This window comes from Oncorhynchus clarkii, chromosome 31 (genome assembly GCF_045791955.1).
Source record: "Oncorhynchus clarkii lewisi isolate Uvic-CL-2024 chromosome 31, UVic_Ocla_1.0, whole genome shotgun sequence".
In the NCBI taxonomy this organism is placed as follows: Eukaryota; Metazoa; Chordata; class Actinopteri; order Salmoniformes; family Salmonidae; genus Oncorhynchus; species Oncorhynchus clarkii.
In genome coordinates this window covers 5,112,110-5,126,525 of record NC_092177.1, presented here as the reverse complement: position 1 = coordinate 5,126,525, position 14,416 = coordinate 5,112,110, and the positions used below count along the sequence as shown (strand labels likewise).

The 14,416-nt window shown below is 44.0% G+C and overlaps 1 protein-coding gene across 1 annotated transcript; it reads right to left on the bottom strand.

Moving 5' to 3' along the window:
- Nucleotides 1–11,168: 11,168 nt before the first annotated feature.
- Nucleotides 11,169–14,177, bottom strand: LOC139390479 (mucin-22-like). The gene has a single exon (XM_071137611.1). The coding sequence runs from the start codon at nt 14,175–14,177 to the stop codon at nt 11,169–11,171; it is 3,009 nt and encodes a 1,002-aa protein (XP_070993712.1).
- Between the last annotated feature and the right edge of the window lie 239 nt (nt 14,178–14,416).

The window sequence follows — 14,416 nt, the reverse complement described above, 5'->3', positions numbered from 1 at the left end:
TTTAAAGTCAGCAGTCTGGAAAACAACTAAAGGCATGCTAAATCACATCAATCTTGTCTGTATTAGACTGAAGTCCATCCAGACAACTCAATCAGATGTAAATTATATCATATGACATACTAAATATAACTGTATGTATGGTAAAATGTGATTTATGGGTTGTCCAAGTAGAAAACTCTGCTTGCTCACCGGACAAAGTTAGCTCTGATATAATGCTATAGAGGTTTATGGTGGAGATCAATAATGTGGATGTTTACACGTTAATCAAAGTCTTTCTCTGTGTACTAAATGTCATCTTTTTTTTACCTATTTAAACCACTACTTCATAGTAGTGTACTATACAGTCAATAGGGTTTGGGGAATTACCCGTTATCTGACTTTTAACAACATTATATTTCATAAATTATGCCCATGTGCTGCGTATTTATATTGCAATGCAATTAATCAGTGGTATACATAAAGATGGCCTCATTTGGAGGAGGATAGTTAAATTGGGTCAGGCATAACGTTTGAAAATCAGAGGAAGGTTGTTGAGTTTGTCCTGTTCTTTTTTTTTTTTGCAGTGTTTGTCTGACAAATACTAAAACATAAAGACAAACACTAAAACATAAAGACAAACACTAAAACAATAAAGACAAACACTAAAACAATAAAGACAAACACTAAAACAATAAAGACAAACACTAAAACATAAAGACAAACACTAAAACAAAGACAAACACTAAAACAAAGACAAACACTAAAACAATAAAGACAAACACTAAAACATAAAGACAAACACTAAAACAAAGACAAATACTAAAACAATAAGGACAAACACTAAAACAATAAAGACAAACACTAAAACAATAAAGACAAACACTAAAACATAAAGACAAACACTAAAACAATAAAGACAAATACTAAAACAATAAAGACAAACACTAAAACAATAAAGACAAACACTAAAACAATAAAGACAAACACTAAAACAATAAAGACAAACACTAAAACAAAGACAAACACTAAAACAATAAAGACAAACACTAAAACAATAAAGACAAACACTAAAACATAAAGACAAACACTAAAACAATAAAGGCAAATACTAAAACAATAAAGACAAACACTAAAACAATAAAGACAAACACTAAAACAATAAAGACAAACACTAAAACACAAAGACAAACACTAAAACAATAAAGACAAACACTAAAACAATAAAGACAAACACTAAAACAATAAAGACAAACACTAAAACAATAAAGACAAACACTAAAACAATAAAGACAAACACTAAAACAATAAAGACAAACAAAGACATCATACATACTTATACATCAAACTAATTCAATCCAAATTATCGAACATATTTACCCATTTTGAATCCAATTCAAGCACTTTGATGTTTTTTGGCCTTTCTTTGGAGTGTTTCCTAGCCAACATGCTTCAACACCTGCATTGCTTGCTGTTTTGGGGTTTTAAGGCTGGGTTTCTGTACAGCATTTTGAGATATAAGCTGATGTAAGAAGTGATGAATAAATTTGATTTGATGGGACCACCAGTCAACTGTGGGTGTATTTTAAGGTCTACCTTCAAACTCAGTGCCTCTGCTTGACATCATGGGAAAATCAAAAGAAATCAGCCAAGACCTCAGAAGAAAATGATAGACCTCTACAAGTCTGATTCATCCTTGAGAGCAATTTCCAAACGCCTGAAGGTACCACGTTCATCTGTGCAAACAATAGTACGCAAGTATAAACACCATGGGACCACACAGCTGTCATACCGCTCAGGAAGGGTATGCGTTCTGTCTCCTAGAGATGAACGTACTTTGGTGCGAAAAGTCGAAATCAATCCCAGAACAACAGCAAAGGACCTTGTGAAGATGCTGGAGGAAGCAAGTACAAAAGTATCTATATCCACAGTAAAACGGGTCCTATATCGACATAACCTGAAAGGCCACTCGGCAAGGAAGAAGCCACTGCTCCAAAACTGCCATAAAAAAAAGCCCGACTACGGTTTGCAACTGATCGTACTTTTTTGGAGACATGACCTCTGGTCTGATGAAACAAAAATAGAACTGTTTGGCCATAATGACCATCGTTATGTTTGTAGGAAAAAGGGGGAGGCTTGCAAGCTGAAGACCACCACCCCAAACGTGAAGCACGAGGGTGGCAGCATCATGCTGTGGGGGTGCTTTGCTGCAGGAGGGACTGGTGCACTTCACAAAATAGATGGCATCATTAGGTAGGAAAACTATGTGGATATATTGATGCAACATCTCAAGACATCAGTCAAGAAGATAATGCTGGGTCGCAAATGGGTCTTCCAAATGGACAATGACCCCAAGCATTCTTCCAAAATGGCTTAAGGACAACAAAGTCAAGGTATTGGAGTGGCCATCACAAAGCCCTGACCTCAATCCTATAGAACATTTGTGGGCAGAACTGAAACAGAGTGTGTGAGCAAGGAGGACGACAAACCTGACTCAGTTACACCAGCTCTGTCAGGAGGAATGGACCAATTCATCCCAACTTATTGTGGGAAGCATGTGTAAGGCTATCTGAAACATTTGACCAAGTTAAACAATTTTAAAGGCAATGCTACCAAATACTAATTGAGTGTATGTAAACTTCTGACCCACTGGGAATGTGATGAAAGAATCAAAAGCTGAAATAAATAATTCTCTCTACTATTATACTGACATTCCACATTCTTAAAATAAAGTGGTGATCCTAACTGACCTAAGGCATGGAATTTTTAGAAGTATGAAATGTCAGGAATTGTGAAAAACTGAGTTTAAATGTATGTGGCTAAGGTGTATGTAAACTTCTGACTTCAACTGTACCTCTGCTGCAGAGGATAAGTCATTAGAGTTACCAGTATCAGAAATTGCAGTCCAAATAAATACTTCACAGAGTTCAAGTAACAGCCACATCTCAACATCAACTGTTCAGAGGAGACTGTGTGTATCAGGCCTTCATGGTCAAATTGCTGCAAAGAAATCACTACTAAAGGACACAAATAAGAAGACTTGCTTAGGTCAAGAAACATGACACCAATAAGAAGAAGAAGCAATGGATTTTAGACTAGTGGAAATTTGCCCTTTGGTCTGGAGTACAAATTTTTGATTTTTGGTTCCAACCGCCATGTCTTTCTGAGACGCCGTGTGGGTGAACGGATGATCTCCACATGTGTGGTTCCCACCGTAAAGAATGGAGGAGGAGATGTTATGGTGTGGGGGAGTTTTGCTGGTGACACTGAGTTTTATTTTGAATTCAAGGCACACTTAACCAGCATGGCTACCACAGCATTCTGCAGCGATTCACCATCTGGTTTGGGACTATTATGTTTTGCAACAGGTCAATGACCCAACACACCTCCAGGCTGTGTAAAGGCTATTTTACCAAGAAGGAGAGTGATGGAGTGCTGCATCAGATGACCTGGCCTCCACAATCCCCTGACCTCAACCAAATTGAGATGGTTTGGGATGAGTTGGACCACAGAGTGAAGGAAAAGCAGCCAACAAGTGCTCAGCATATGTGGGAACTCCTTCAAGACTGTTGGAAAATTATTCCAGGTGAAGCTGGCTGAGAGAATGCCAAGAGTGTGCAAAGCTGTCATCAAGGCAGAGGGTGGCTATTTGAAGAATCTCAAATATAAATATATTTGATTAGTTTAAAATGTCTTTGTTTACTACATGATTCCATATAAGTTATTTCATAGTTTTGATGTTTTTACTTTTTTCTACATTGTAGAATAATAGTGAAGACAAGGTCCAAGCACACCAAGACAGTCATGAAGAGGGCACGACAAAACATATTCCCCCTCAGGAGACTGAAAATATTTGGCATGGGTCCTCAGATCCTCAAAAGGTTCTACAGCTGCACCATCGAGAGCATCCTGACTGGTTGCATCACTGCCTGGTATGGAAACTGCTCGACCTCCAACCGCAAGGCACTACAGAGGGTAGTACATCAGTGTGGCCAAGCTTCCTGCCATCCAGGCCCTCTATACCAGGCGGTGTCAGAGAAAGGCCCTAAAAATGGTCAAAGACTCCAGCCACTCTAGTCATAGACGGTTTTCTCTGCTACCGCATGGCAAGCGGTACCGGAGCGCCAAGTCTAGGTCCAAGAGGCTTCTGAACAGCTTCTACCCCCCCAAGCCATAAGACTCCTGAACACCTAATCAAATGGCCATACTATTTGCATCGCCCCCCCCCCCTCTTTTTCACCACTGCTACTCTCTGTTGTTACCATCTATGCATAGTCACTTTAATAACTCTACCTACATGAACACATTACCTCAACTAACCGGTGCCCGCGCACATTGTATATTGTTGTTTTACTGCTGCTCTTTAATTACTTGTTACTTTTATTTCTTATTCTTGTCCGTATTTTTTTTAAACTGCATTGTTATTTAGGGGCTCGTAAGTAAGCATTTCACTGTAATGTCTAAACCTGTTGTTTTCTGCGCATGTGATAAATTACATTTGATTTTATTGAATTTGAATGAGTAGGTGTTCTAAAACGCTTGACCGGTAGTGTAGAGTTATCCAGCCACGTATCTGCAATAATATAGCAGCTTTTAAAGTCTCTCTGATAGGAGACTCTCGAACGAAGCTCATTCAACTTATTCTCGAGTGACTGGACATTTGCCAATAGAACGGAGGGGAGTGTCGGTCGATATTCCCTTTGTCTCAATCTCCCTCGTCTGCCTGCAGCGTTTTGGAACAAATGGAATCACAAAGCACAGTAGCAATTCAATGCTCAACTTGTTCTAGCCTTGTTGTTGACACATTACGGCACAGAAAGAGCATTGTGAATCTTAACAAGGGAAGAACAATATGCTAGTAGAAGTACACTTTATTCTCCTCATCATGTCTGCTTGACGTCGTCTCTACATTAGGTTAACGTTAGACATCAAAGGGCACCGGTAAATCAATCAGCTGGAATAGATATGCAAGACGTGGTTATTTTGGCCAGATTACGTAGTTTTTTCTTCAGTTCACTTTCTGCTCTCCTCACACAATGTGACCTCACCTCACCTGGTGGTGTTTGGCTCTAGTAAGAGGTCAAACCAACAACACAGGATGAGGAGGTTTATAGATATGCAACAACGTTTATAGTCCATAGATGAAATAATAAAATAGACAGAGAAGTTTATATTGAAGTTTGTATTTATTGAAAACAATGATGTGTTTATAAAAACAGTAATAGTCTTGTATTTCATACTATCTTCCTAACTCCCCCCTGTGTGCTCCTCATCCCATCTGCTATAAATGTCCTACCACCTAGTGGAGAAATATTGCTACTACATCCCATCCTCATCCCATCTACTATAACTGTGCTACCACCTAGTGGAGAATTAACGCTACTACATCCCATCCTCATCCCATCTACTATAACTGTGCTACCACCTAGTGGAGAATTAACGCTACTACATCCCATCCTCACAGCGACATACTGTAAAAGTATGATCTAAATACTTGTGATCTAAATTACTGCGGCAAAATAAAGATTCAGGCTGATAGTAGACACATATGTTAAATGTTTACCATATTTATATAATGGATTACACTCAGTGGACTGTATTATTGGCAGCCTCTGGCTCTATGGCAGATATATAAAACAGGCTTTTACCATGCAGATGCTCCAGTAGACTACAGCACCTGGAAAAAGCCTGGATGCATCCTAAATTGCACTCTATTCCTTAATAGTACACTACTGTTGGCCAATTGGCCCGTAGGGCTCTGATCAAAAGTAGTGCTCTATATAGGGAAAGGGGTGCTATTTAGGAGGCACCCAGGCTTTTCAAATCAAATGTTATTGGTCACATACACATGGTTAGCAGATGTTAATGCGAGTGTGGCGAAATGCTTTTTCCAGGTGCTGTAGTTTAGTCAACAAACCCAGGGTCTGTTGTCGCTCTCCTTTCATGTATGTTGTTATTATTCTGCCTTTCTCTTTAAATGTTTGTTTTATTTTATTTGACAATGTACCAAGACTGCATGTATTCTGTGTTCTACCTGTCAGCTGAAAAAGCTATGATGCATCAATCGCCCCAAAATGTGTCATGTTCACATGCTTTGTAAACAACAGATGTCGACTCACAGTGAAACGCTTACATACAAAATGAGATTTTAAGCTTTCTGCCAATATCAGATATGTCTATATGCTGGGAAATGTTCTAGTCACGTACAATCTCATGCTAATCACATTAGCCTACGTTAGCTCAACTGTCCCGCAGGAGACCCACCAATCCTGAAGACGTTTTAAACAGGTCAACATTCACAAGGCCGCGGGGCCAGACGGATTACCAGGACCTGTACTCAGAGCTTACACTTACCAACTGGCAAGTGTCTTCATTGACATTTTAAACCTATGCCTGTCTCAGTCTGTAATACCTACATGTTTCAAGCAGACCACCATAGTCGCTGTGCCCAAGAAAGCGAAGGTAACCTGCCTAAAAGATTACCGACCCGTAACCTTTCAAGTGCTTTGGCTATCATCAATACCATCAACCCCGGAAACCATAGACCCACTCCAAATCACATACCGCCCCAACAGATCCACAGATGATGCAATCTCAATCACACTCCACACTGCCCTTTCCCACCTGGACAAAAGGAACACCATGGTAAGAATGCTATTCATCGACTACAGCTCAGTGATCAACACCATAGTTCCCACAAATCTCATCACTAAGCTAATGACCCTGGGACTAAACACCTCCCTCTGCAACTGGATCCTGGACATCTTGATGGGCCGCCCCAGGTGGTAAGGGTAGGTAACAACACATCTGCCACGCTGATCCTCAACACTGGGGCCCCTCAGGGGTGCGTGCTTAGTCCCCTCCTGAACTCCCTGTTCACCCACGACTCCGTGTCCAAGCACGATTCCAACACCATAATTAAGGTTGCTGACGACACAACGGTATAGGTATGATCACCGACAAAGATGAGCAAGCCTATAGGGAGGAGGTCAGAGACCTGGCAGTGTGGTACCAGGACAACAACCTCTCCCTCAATATGAGCAAGACAAAGGAGATGATTGTGGACTACAGGAAAAAGGCAGCCGAACTCGCCTCCATTCTCATGGATGGGGATGTAGTGGAGCAGGTTGAGAGTTTTAAGATCCTTGGTGTCCACATCACCAACAAACTATCATGGTCCAAACATTCCAAAACATTTGTGAAGAGGGCACAACGCCTTTTCCCCCTCAGGAGACTGGAAAAGATATGGCATGGGTCCCCAGATCATCAAAACGTTCTACAGCTGCACCATTGAGAGCATCCTGACCGGTTGCATCTCCGCTCGGCATCAGATGATTGTCAAGCAAATAACTGTTGATCTCACTTTAATTGTCCGTTAATTAACATAAGCACATTTAGCATCTCCTGGCTTCCAAAAGTCGAATAAATCAATTTGATATAGCCTACACCTTCATAATAAATAAATGATTTATCAATATAATTTTTCCATTTAATGTAGCCTACACCTTCACAACAAATACATTATTTATTTTAGACAGCTCTAAAGAAACATCACATGGAGAAAATGTAGTATATTTCAGAAGAACAGAATACTCTGAGTTCTGAAACACCAACCTTATATTAGGTCCTGATCTGGCTATGCCATATGGCTGTGGGCTACACTAGTTAATTTAGCAGACAAGATTTGCTTAGAATGTCGTGGGAATTATTTTATATTATTTGATAGTATGAAGAATACAATTAAACAAAGCTGAATAAAATAGAAAGGATATTTTATCCAAAGGATTTAAGGGAGTGTTGCATGTGCGGCTATTCTGTGTTGATCGGTCAACAAAGAAACTGGTGCTCCTAGATGCTTCATTTATGTGACTTTAGTTGTTCTACAAACACTGGGCTTAGAGTGAAGACAGACACATCCGTGTTGCAACAACGTGTGTCCTTTTCCAATTCCCAATGTGCATGTTGAAGACATTGGAAGAACTGTCCACATCTATTTTCCCGACAGCCAACAAGATTCTATTCTGTGCGATAAATAAATATTCCAAACATAGTCTGGGACAGTTGTGGGATGCGGTAGATCCCATATTAAAACATAGTCTGGGACAGTAGTGGGATGCGGTAGATCCCATATTAAAACATAGTCTGGGACAGTTGTGGGATGCGGTAGATCCCATATTAAAACATAGTCTGGGACAGTTGTGGGATGCGGTAGATCCCATATTAAAACATAGTCTGGGACAGTTGTGGGATGCGGCAGATCCCATATTAAAACATAGTCTGGGACAGTTGTGGGATGCGGTAGATCCCATATTAAAACATAGTCTGGGACAGTAGTGGGATGCGGTAGATCCCATATTAAAACATAGTCTGGGACAGTTGTGGGATGCGGTAGATCCCATATTAAAACATAGTCTGGGACAGTTGTGGGATGCGGTAGATCCCATATTAAAACATAGTCTGGGACAGTTGTGGGATGCGGTAGATCCCATATTAAAACATAGTCTGGGACAGTTGTGGGATGCGGTAGATCCCATATTAAAACATAGTCTGGGACAGTTGTGGGATGTGATAGATCCCCATATTAAAACATAGTCTGGGACAGTTGTGGGATGCGGTAGATCCCATATTAAAACATAGTCTGGGACAGTAGTGGGATGCGGTAGATCCCATATTAAAACATAGTCTGGGACAGTTGTGGGATGCGGTAGATCCCATATTAAAACATAGTCTGGGACAGTAGTGGGATGCGGTAGATCCCATATTAAAACATAGTCTGGGACAGTTGTGGGATGCGGTAGATCCCAAATTAAAACATAGTCTGGGACAGTAGTGGGATGCGGTAGATCCCATATTAAAACATAGTCTGGGACAGTAGTGGGATGCGGTAGATCCCATATTAAAACATAGTCTGGGACAGTTGTGGGATGCGGTAGATCCCATATTAAAACATAGTCTGGGACAGTTGTGGGATGCGGTAGATCCCATATTAAAACATAGTCTGGGACAGTTGTGGGATGCGGTAGATCCCATATTAAAACATAGTCTGGGACAGTTGTGGGATGTGGTAGATCCCAAATTAAAACATAGTCTGGGACAGTAGTGGGATGCGGTAGATCCCATATTAAAACATAGTCTGGGACAGTTGTGGGATGCGGTAGATCCCATATTAAAACATAGTCTGGGACAGTTGTGGGATGCGGTAGATCCCATATTAAAACATAGTCTGGGACAGTTGTGGGATGCGGTAGATCCCATATTAAAACATAGTCTGGGACAGTTGTGGGATGCGGTAGATCCCATATTAAAACATAGTCTGGGACAGTAGTGGGATGCGGTAGATCCCATATTAAAACATAGTCTGGGACAGTAGTGGGATGCGGTAGATCCCATATTAAAACATAGTCTGGGACAGTAGTGGGATGCGGTAGATCCCATATTAAAACATAGTCTGGGACAGTAGTGGGATGCGGTAGATCCCATATTAAAACATAGTCTGGGACAGTTGTGGGATGCGGTAGATCCCATATTAAAACATAGTCTGGGACAGTAGTGGGATGCGATAGATCCCATATTAAAACATAGTCTGGGACTGTTGTGGGATGCGGTAGATCCCATATTAAAACATAGTCTGGGACAGTAGTGGGATGCGGTAGATCCCATATTAAAACATAGTCTGGGACAGTTGTGGGATGCGGTAGATCCCATATTAAAACATAGTCTGGGACAGTTGTGGGATGCGGTAGATCCCATATTAAAACATAGTCTGGGACAGTTGTGGGATGCGGTAGATCCCATATTAAAACATAGTCTGGGACAGTTGTGGGATGCGGTAGATCCCATATTAAAACATAGTCTGGGACAGTTGTGGGATGCGGTAGATCCCCATATTAAAACATAGTCTGGGACAGTTGTGGGATGTGATAGATCCCATATTAAAACATAGTCTGGGACAGTTGTGGGATGCGGTAGATCCCATATTAGTACAATCACTAGCATCAAGAACACTTTGCTACACAATGAGGCTGACGCAACAGATTAGTTTAACGTTTAGCTTAAAATGTTTATAAACATTGAGGTTATTTCTTCACATTATAAGCGTAGCAATGCGGACACGGCCGTAGGATTTAATCAGGAAATGTTGCATTAACGTGAAAAAACCTTATCAAATGTGACCACAACTGTGATTATGCAAGTAATGCTTATATTATAAAAGTGCATTTTTATGGTGAAAATTATCTTCCCCAAACTATTATCTTCCCCAAAACCCACTGTAAAGCGGATTAATGTGCTTCATTTGAATAATAGTGTCACCCATCATACTATTCTTGATTTAATCTAGTCTTTACATTTACTAAGCAATTTGTGTGTGAAATTTGTTTTGTATTTGGAATGGACCATTATCATGCAACTGTCTGGGAAAACAGGGTCAGCCTGAAAAAATACATGTGATCTCTGCACTTAAATAGCAAACGGAGGACACTTTTCCTGTGGTTCATTTTCCTGCCAGCCAGGTAGGACATACTCCCGTTGTAAAGATTTGCAATCTATTTGCTCAACCCTTGTTTTGTTATTGGGGTTTTTCAAACAATACAGCCAGAACAATTGGTGAAAAATGACTTTATACTTAGATGTTGACTTATATTAATTAAAAGCAATTTAGTCAGCACACATGGTTAATCATTTTCCATTTACCTCTGCTAGATCACATTGATCAATAAAAGCGCTATTCATAAAAAAAAAAAAATTAAAAGGGATTTTTGTAAACAAAAAATAAATGAAAGTCAAGACATGGATGGAATAAATCATGTTTATCTTGAACAAACATTAATGAAACAAGGTTTTCATCACAATGGATGTTTACTGCTTTGAGCTGAACAAGTTGGAAGGACACATTTTACATACAGTATTTTATGGAAATGTAAATCGAGCCCGTTGAACATAAATGAAGGCCGGTCTACACACCATTCTAATTTCTTAACACTGCATGGTTGGTTAAGGACTTGTCCGAGCGCACCGCCCAGCATAGTTGGTTAAGGGCTTGTCTGAGCGCACCGCCCGGGATAGTTGGTTAAGGGCTTGTCTGAGCGCACCGCCCAGCATAGTTGGTTAAGGGCTTGTCTGAGCGCACCGCCCGGGATAGTTGGTTAAGGGCTTGTCCCAGTGTACCTCCCGGCATAAAAGGTAACATATTATCAAGCTGTCTCCTTGGCAGTCTCTGTGTAAGCTGTCTCAGCAGCGGTCTCTGTGGTAGCTGTCTCCATAGCGGTCTCTGTGGTAGCTGTCTCCATAGCGGTCTCTGTGGTAGCTGTCTCAGCAGCGGTCCCTGTGGTAGCTGTCTCCATAGCTGTCTCAGCAGTGGTCCCTGTGGTAGCTGTCTCAGCAGTGGTCTCTGTGGTAGCTGTCTCAGCAGTGGTCTCTGTGGTAGCTGTCTCAGCAGCGGTCTCTGCGGTAGCTGTCTCAGCAGTGGTCTCTGCGGTAGCTGTCTCCATAGCGGTCTCTGTGGTAGCTGTCTCCATAGCGGTCTCTGTGGTAGCTGTCTCAGCAGCGGTCTCTGTGGTAGCTGTCTCCATAGCGGTCTCTGTGGTAGCTGTCTCAGCAGCGGTCTCTGCGGTAGCTGTCTCAGCAGTGGTCTCTGTGGTAGCTGTCTCAGCAGCGGTCTCTGTGGTAGCTGTCTCCATAGCGGTCTCTGTGGTAGCTGTCTCAGCAGTGGTCTCTGTGGTAGCTGTCTCAGCAGCGGTCTCTGTGGTAGCTGTCTCAGCAGTGGTCTCTGTGGTAGCTGTCTCAGCAGCGGTCTCTGTGGTAGCTGTCTCAGCAGTGGTCTCTGTGGTAGCTGTCTCCATAGCAGTCTCTGTGGTAGCTGTCTCAGCAGCGGTCTCTGTGGTAGCTGTCTCAGCAGTGGTCTCTGTGGTAGCTGTCTCAGCAGCGGTCTCTGCGGTAGCTGTCTCAGCAGTGGTCTCTGCGGTAGCTGTCTCAGCAGTGGTCTCTGTGGTAGCTGTCTCCATCGCGATCTCTGTGGTAGCTGTCTCAGCAGTGGTCTCTGCGGTAGCTGTCTCAGCAGTGGTCTCTGTGGTAGCTGTCTCCATCGCGGTCTCTGTGGTAGCTGTCTCCATAGCGGTCTCTGTGGTAGCTGTCTCAGCAGCGGTCTCTGTGGTAGCTGTCTCCATAGCGGTCTCTGTGGTAGCTGTCTCAGCAGCGGTCTCTGCGGTAGCTGTCTCAGCAGTGGTCTCTGTGGTAGCTGTCTCAGCAGCGGTCTCTGTGGTAGCTGTCTCCATAGCGGTCTCTGTGGTAGCTGTCTCAGCAGTGGTCTCTGTGGTAGCTGTCTCAGCAGCGGTCTCTGTGGTAGCTGTCTCAGCAGTGGTCTCTGTGGTAGCTGTCTCAGCAGCGGTCTCTGTGGTAGCTGTCTCAGCAGTGGTCTCTGTGGTAGCTGTCTCCATAGCAGTCTCTGTGGTAGCTGTCTCAGCAGCGGTCTCTGTGGTAGCTGTCTCAGCAGTGGTCTCTGTGGTAGCTGTCTCAGCAGCGGTCTCTGCGGTAGCTGTCTCAGCAGTGGTCTCTGCGGTAGCTGTCTCAGCAGTGGTCTCTGTGGTAGCTGTCTCCATCGCGATCTCTGTGGTAGCTGTCTCAGCAGTGGTCTCTGCGGTAGCTGTCTCAGCAGTGGTCTCTGTGGTAGCTGTCTCCATCGCGGTCTCTGTGGTAGCTGTCTCAGCAGCGGTCTCTGTGGTAGCTGTCTCCATAGCGGTCTCTGTGGTAGCTGTCTCAGCAGCGGTCTCTGTGGTAGCTGTCTCCATAGCTGTCTCTGTGGTAGCTGTCTCCATAGCGGTCTCTGTGGTAGCTGTCTCCATAGCGGTCTCTGTGGTAGCTGTCTCCATAGCGGTCTCTGTGGTAGCTGTCTCCATAGCGGTCTCTGTGGTAGCTGTCTCCATAGCGGTCTCTGTGGTAGCTGTCTCAGCAGCGGTCCCTGTGGTAGCTGTCTCCATAGCTGTCTCAGCAGTGGTCCCTGTGGTAGCTGTCTCAGCAGTGGTCTCTGTGGTAGCTGTCTCAGCAGTGGTCTCTGTGGTAGCTGTCTCAGCAGCGGTCTCTGCGGTAGCTGTCTCAGCAGTGGTCTCTGCGGTAGCTGTCTCCATAGCGGTCTCTGTGGTAGCTGTCTCCATAGCGGTCTCTGTGGTAGCTGTCTCCATAGAGGTCTCTGTGGTAGCTGTCTCAGCAGCGGTCTCTGTGGTAGCTGTCTCCATAGCGGTCTCTGTGGTAGCTGTCTCAGCAGCGGTCTCTGCGGTAGCTGTCTCAGCAGTGGTCTCTGTGGTAGCTGTCTCAGCAGCGGTCTCTGTGGTAGCTGTCTCCATAGCGGTCTCTGTGGTAGCTGTCTCAGCAGTGGTCTCTGTGGTAGCTGTCTCAGCAGCGGTCTCTGTGGTAGCTGTCTCAGCAGTGGTCTCTGTGGTAGCTGTCTCAGCAGCGGTCTCTGTGGTAGCTGTCTCAGCAGTGGTCTCTGTGGTAGCTGTCTCCATAGCAGTCTCTGTGGTAGCTGTCTCAGCAGCGGTCTCTGTGGTAGCTGTCTCAGCAGTGGTCTCTGTGGTAGCTGTCTCAGCAGCGGTCTCTGCGGTAGCTGTCTCAGCAGTGGTCTCTGCGGTAGCTGTCTCAGCAGTGGTCTCTGTGGTAGCTGTCTCCATCGCGATCTCTGTGGTAGCTGTCTCAGCAGTGGTCTCTGCGGTAGCTGTCTCAGCAGTGGTCTCTGTGGTAGCTGTCTCCATCGCGGTCTCTGTGGTAGCTGTCTCAGCAGCGGTCTCTGTGGTAGCTGTCTCCATAGCGGTCTCTGTGGTAGCTGTCTCAGCAGCGGTCTCTGTGGTAGCTGTCTCCATAGCTGTCTCTGTGGTAGCTGTCTCCATAGCGGTCTCTGTGGTAGCTGTCTCCATAGCGGTCTCTGTGGTAGCTGTCTCCATAGCGGTCTCTGTGGTAGCTGTCTCCATAGCGGTCTCTGTGGTAGCTGTCTCCATAGCGGTCTCTGTGGTAGCTGTCTCCATAGCGGTCTCTGTGGTAGCTGTCTCCATAGCGGTCTCTGTGGTAGCTGTCTCCATAGCGGTCTCTGTGGTAGCTGTCTCCATAGCGGTCTCTGTGGTAGCTGTCTCCATAGCGGTCTCTGTCGTAGCTGTCTCCATAGCGGTCTCTGTGGTAGCTGTCTCAGCAGCGGTCCCTGTGGGAGCTGTCTCCATAGCGACTTTCTCAGATAAATTAAGGTAGTTGGTTTCTCAGGGACAACAGTCGCCAGGGGCTGGCTCTGGTGTCACACTGGGGCAAATTGGATTGCTGCCACGATCACAACGCCAATGACTCACCATTTCAAACTTCCTGGTATTCAAATAATCATACTTTCAATATAATCTACCTTCTGGGTGGGTAGTTAGAAAGGCTTCGATGGGTTGGGGTGAAGGTAGGGAGGGGCAGATCCTCT

Excerpts from the sequence above, each read along its gene's own strand:
- LOC139390479 (XM_071137611.1), bottom strand. The coding sequence starts at position 14,177 with ATGGAGACAGCTCCCACAGGGACCGCTGCTGAGACAGCTACCACAGAG.